The sequence below is a fragment of the Guillardia theta genome (assembly GCF_000315625.1).
Source record: "Guillardia theta CCMP2712 unplaced genomic scaffold GUITHscaffold_55, whole genome shotgun sequence".
Lineage (NCBI taxonomy): Eukaryota > Cryptophyceae > Pyrenomonadales > Geminigeraceae > Guillardia > Guillardia theta.
Genome location: NW_005434619.1, coordinates 191,614 through 196,613, shown reverse-complemented (window position 1 = coordinate 196,613; position 5,000 = coordinate 191,614). Strand labels below are relative to the sequence as shown.

The following is a 5,000-nucleotide window of genomic DNA, read 5'->3' as shown; positions in this document are numbered from 1 at the left end:
ATGATTTTGGGGTCGGCAACCCAAACATTGATAGCAACAATGATGTATTATTCCCACAGGTGCTGGGCTGGGAATCAAATATTACCTGCAGGTAAGACCGCATTCCATGATATTGATCTTGTTCATCGATTATGACCTTTCTTCATCTTAATTTCTGATTTTATGTCTTTCCGTCTTTATATCGTTCTTTGCTATCTGAACCAGTCTTCAATTCTCTTTTCCCACATTTCAACATCTGAGTCTTACATGCGTTTGTTCCTGTATCTTTGTTGACTTACTCACTCTCAGCCTGACTTCTCAAAATTGTTCTCCGACACCATCGACCCGGTTTCAGGAGAAGTAACGTCAGGTAACTGCTCGCATTCCACCTGCTCATTTCTATTGTTCAACTTGCTGCGAAAAGGACAGCTGCTGTCGTTCTGATCTGAGTGTTCTGTTTGTAAATTTCTTGTTCGCCTCGTTGTTTTCTCATTGATGTTGAACTCTGCCATGAATCCTAAACGCTTTCCTCAGCTGCCCAGGTTTGGTTGCAAGCAGCGACGCAGGTTATTATGAGATCATTTATCATCATCATCTTTGTCGTCGTCGCCATGATCATTATCACTGCTATCATCATCGTCATCGTCGTCTTCACCATCATCATCATCATCATCATCATCATCATCATCATCATCATCATCATCATTTTCACCTTCATCAGCACCACCACCACCACCACCATCAAACATCACAAACACCACGACCACCTCACTTGCGTCATCTCAGAAGATTTCTTTTCAGATTTTCTTCTCTCTGTCTTTAGCTGAAGGAGCAATGATCACTTACGCATCTTACAATCCTCCTCACTACCCCATCGTCTCCAACGTCCTCGCCGTCGCTCTCACCAACTGTTTCACCGAGTTGTTTGCGGGTGAACGCTATCGTGCTTCAGCTGCTGCTGCTGCTGCTGCTGCTGCTGCTGCTGCTGCTGCTGCTGCTGCTGCTGCTGCTGCTGCTGCTGCTGCTGCTGCTGCTGCTGCTGCTGCTGCTGCTGCTGCTGCTGCTGCTGCTGCTGCTGCTGCTGCTGCTGCTGCTGCTGCTGCTGCTGCTGCTGCTGCTGCTGCTGCTGCTGCTGCTGCTGCTGCTGCTGCTGCTGCTGCTGCTGCTGCTGCTGCTGCTGCTGCTAGTGCTGCTACTCCTTCTACTCCTCCTCCTCCCACCATTCCTGCTCCTGCTCCTGCTCCTGCTCCTGCTCCTGCTCCTGCTCCTGCTCCTGCTCCTGCTCCTTCTTCTTACTCTCCTCCTCGTCATCTTTTCTTCGTCCTCGCGCTTGTCCTCGTCCTGATTCTTCCCGTTTGTCTCATCTTATCGTCTTTCTTCGCTTCATCTTCTCGTTCATCGACATCTCACTGTCCTCTTCAGGATTTTGTGTTTTTTCAATCTTGGGTTATCTTGCCGAAGTCCGAGGAGCAAGAATTGAGGTGCTATATCCCGCTCCCGCTCCTGCTCCTGCTCTTGTTCCCTGCTCTTCCTGCTCTTGTTCCCTCCTGCTCCTGCTGCTCCTCCTTCTTGTCCTATTCCTGCTCCTGCTCATTCCTCTCTTGCTCCTGCTCGCTCTTCTGCTCCCTGCCGCTGCTTCTCTCCTCGCTCCCCTCCTACTCCCTGCTCCTGCTCCTGCTCCTGCTCCTGCTCTCGCTCCCCTTCTACTCCCTGCTCCTGCTCCTGCTCCTGCTTCTGCTCCTGCTCCTCCTGGGCTTCCTCTCACTCGCTTGCAGGAGGTTGTGGCGGCGGGTCCTGGTCTTGTCTTCGAAGTGATACCAGAGGCTCTCTCCCTCATGCCGTCTCCTGTCTGTTTTCTCTCCACAAGCTCGAATCTCCACTGACGATTCTTGTCCTCCTCTCTCCTCCTAACCGCTCCTTTGTCTCCCTCCTCCTCCTCCTCCTCCTCCTCCTCCTCCTCCTCCTCCTCCTCCTCCTTTTCTTCCTCCTCCTTGTCCTCCTCCTTTTCCTCCTCCTTCTCCTCCTCCTCCCCCAACCTTTTTCTCCTTCTCCTGCTTTTCCTCCTTCTGCCCCTGCCCCTCCCATTCGTATTGTTTGCAGACGATCTTCACTTTGATGTTCTTTCTTATGCTCCTCATGCTCGGACTATCGAGGTTCTCTCCTATTCTCTCCTCCTCTCGTTATTACGCTGCGAGTCCCTAACTATCCCTCTTCCTCTTCTCCCTTCCTCCTACCCAGATCTACATGTTTTGGATTCATCCTCATCCTGCTCCTGCTCCTGCTCATGCTCCTGCTTCTTCTCCTGCTCATTGTCCTCCTCCTTTTCTACGAAGTTCTCATTTCTCCTCCCTCCTCCATCACTTCCTGTCTCTCCTCCCTTCTGACCTCTCTCTTTCAGCGCTGTTTCCCTTGTACAAGCTGGTATCGCTATCGTCAAAGACCACTTCCTCCTACAGGGCGACCGTCTCTCCCCCCGCTTACGGTGTCTCTTGCCTCCTTTCTTGATCTCTTTCTCCCTCCTTCTCTTCTCTTCCCTCCCTCTCTTCATCTTCATCTCTCACTCTGTTTCAGCACCCTCCTTAACGTCACTTGGGCTCTTCCTTGTGTCGTCTGTCTCCTCCTCTTCCTGCTGGTAATCTCACTTTCCTGTCCTGTCCTGTCCTGTCCTGTCCACTCTCTTCCGCCCCCCCCCCCCTTCGTTCGGATGATCCCCTAAACTCTAAACCCTAAACCCTCTCTCTTGCTATCCCCCCTTCGTGTCATCCTCCTCGTATCGGCTAGCTGTTCATCTCGTGCTACAGGGCCTTGCGTTCTGCAGAAGTAGCGCAGAGGATTGGGTGAACCTTATCGACACTTTTGGTATGCGAGCCCAACGTCCGGCTCATCATCATCATCATCACCACCACCACCATCATTTCTCATCCTCCTCCTCCTCCTCCTCCACTTGTTTCGTCTTGCCTCTTCATCTGCTCCCGTCCTCGTCCTCGTCCTCCTCGTCCTCCTCCTCCTCGTCCTCCTCCTCGTCCTCCTCCTCCTCCTCCTCCTCCTCATCATCATCTTGCTTCTCTTCATCACTTTCTCGTTCTTCTGCTTATCTCGCTTCTTGCAGTCTCCAACTTCCTCATGACGCTCATCGGCGGCATGGAGTTCGTGTCGGTCGCGTGGATCTTCGGGCTCAGAGACTATTCGACATTGATGAAGCACAGGATTGATTGGGAGGTGAGGCAATAGGAGCAGGAGCAGGAGCAGGAGCAGGAGCAGGAGCAGGAGCAGGAGCAGGAGCAGGAGCAGGAGCATAATTTTAGTGGTGATTACAGTAGTAGTAGTAGTAGAGAGGAAGCGGAGGCGAAGGGGGTGGACAAATAGATTGGAATAGGAGGGAGAAACTCTGATATGGTAGCAGGTGAATCTTTACTTCAAGCTCGTCTGGAGATTTTCCGGTCCTGCTGTTCTCGGCATCATGTTTGTGAGTCCTTCCTCCTCCTCCCCTCCCCGACCCTCACTTCTGCTGCTCCCCCTCCCGCTCCCGCTCCCCCCCCCCCCCCTCCGCTATCTGGCTCCTTGCTCCTGCTGCTCCTTGTTGACTCTCCACAGGTTGCTGGAGTAGCAGGAGCCGTCAGGCATCCTGTCACTGACGTCTGGTGGGCTCTCATGATCGGTTGGTCGATCGGTAAGCTACTGCATCCTTCCCCTCCCCCTCCCCCTCCCCCTCTCCCTCCCCTTCCCCTTCCCCCTTCCTGTTCCTGTTCCTCTACTGCTTCTGCCGCTGCCGCTTCTGCTGCCGTTCCCCTTCCCCTCCCCCACCACCAAAGTTTCCTTTTTCTCGTGCTCCCCTTCAGCTCCCATCGCCTCCTTCCCCACCTTCCATTCCCCCGTCTTGTCTCCTTCCCCCTCCCTCCCCTCCTCCTCTTACTCTCCTGCAGGAGTTCTTCCCGTCATCGTCTTTCTCGTCCACGCTCTGCTAACGCGCGACCATGAGGGAAAGCGACTCGTCCTTCCCAGGTCAGACCATGGCCACTTGCTTCTGCAAACTGACTCTTTCTCCCTCTCCTCCTCTTTCTCCCTCCTCTTCGCCTACCCTCTCCTACTTGCTCTGTTGCTCCTGCTCATCATCTTCCTTACTCTCTTCCTCTACTTCCTCCTCCACTTCTCCCTCCATTACCTCTCCTTTCCTGGCCCTTCGATCACTTTCTTTCTCCTGCGCTTCTCTCAAAGTTTTCGAAGTGTGAGCAGTTTTAGAACGGAGGATTCTGAGGCAAGTCTTTCTCCTCCTCTTCCTCCTCCTTTGCTTCCTCTGCCCCTACACTTGCACCTTCTTCCCTTTCTACGTTCCTCGTCTCCTCCTCGTCCCTCCCTCCCTCCCTCCTTCTCCTTTTCCTCCTCCGACCTTTTCCCCAGGCTATCCGCTCTTCAGACGTTGACATGTCGCTGGGTCATCGACACGGAGTGAGCTCGAAAGAATGAACAAGAATAAAACTGTTGATACTATCTTACACCCGATGCAACACGTGGAAACGAGGAGAGGGAGGGAGGGAGGGAGGGAGGCAGAGAGGGCGAGAGAGAGGAACGGAGCTGAGATAGATGGAGGAGGTGGTAGGAGTGGCAAGAGGGCAGCATAACAGAGACCAGACTGAACTACGATGAGAAGGGAGCAGAGAGCAGGCAGCAGGACATAGCTGACATCTTCTCATAGTTTCGATCGCATCGTCCTCGCCTTGGCTTCCTTTGCTTCTACAATCCTCCAGCGGAGAGAAAGGAACCAGTCCAACAGACTACAACACAAGTCAGCCTCCCTCGCTCTCTTTCTGCCTTCCTCCCAGCCTCTCTCCCTTCCTCCTTTTCTGCCTTTACCTCCGTTCAACCGTCCGTGCTAGTCTCTTTCCATGAACCACCCTCTCCACCTCTTTCTCTTTTCACCTCCTTCTCCTCCTCCTTCTCCTCCTCCTCCTCCTCCTCCTCCTCCTCCTCCTCCTCCTCCTCCTCCTCCTCCTCATCATCATCATCATCATCATCATCATCAT

The 5,000-nt window shown here is 53.2% G+C and overlaps 1 protein-coding gene across 1 annotated transcript in view; it reads left to right on the top strand.

The window, feature by feature from the left end:
• GUITHDRAFT_141512 (hypothetical protein) overlaps window positions 1–4,429 on the top strand; it is a gene marked incomplete at both ends in the record, with an annotated part of 6,120 nt that extends 1,691 nt beyond the window's left edge. The window contains 15 exons of the mRNA XM_005828962.1: window positions 60–91; window positions 289–349; window positions 514–545; window positions 781–910; window positions 1,402–1,460; window positions 1,755–1,826; window positions 2,080–2,132; window positions 2,378–2,461; window positions 2,551–2,611; window positions 2,781–2,838; window positions 3,089–3,198; window positions 3,383–3,445; window positions 3,574–3,649; window positions 3,903–3,981; window positions 4,378–4,429. Of these exons, the coding sequence (XP_005829019.1) occupies window positions 60–91; window positions 289–349; window positions 514–545; window positions 781–910; window positions 1,402–1,460; window positions 1,755–1,826; window positions 2,080–2,132; window positions 2,378–2,461; window positions 2,551–2,611; window positions 2,781–2,838; window positions 3,089–3,198; window positions 3,383–3,445; window positions 3,574–3,649; window positions 3,903–3,981; window positions 4,378–4,429 (1,022 nt within the window). The remainder of the gene's footprint in view (window positions 1–59; window positions 92–288; window positions 350–513; window positions 546–780; window positions 911–1,401; window positions 1,461–1,754; window positions 1,827–2,079; window positions 2,133–2,377; window positions 2,462–2,550; window positions 2,612–2,780; window positions 2,839–3,088; window positions 3,199–3,382; window positions 3,446–3,573; window positions 3,650–3,902; window positions 3,982–4,377) is intronic.
• Between the last annotated feature and the right edge of the window lie 571 nt (window positions 4,430–5,000).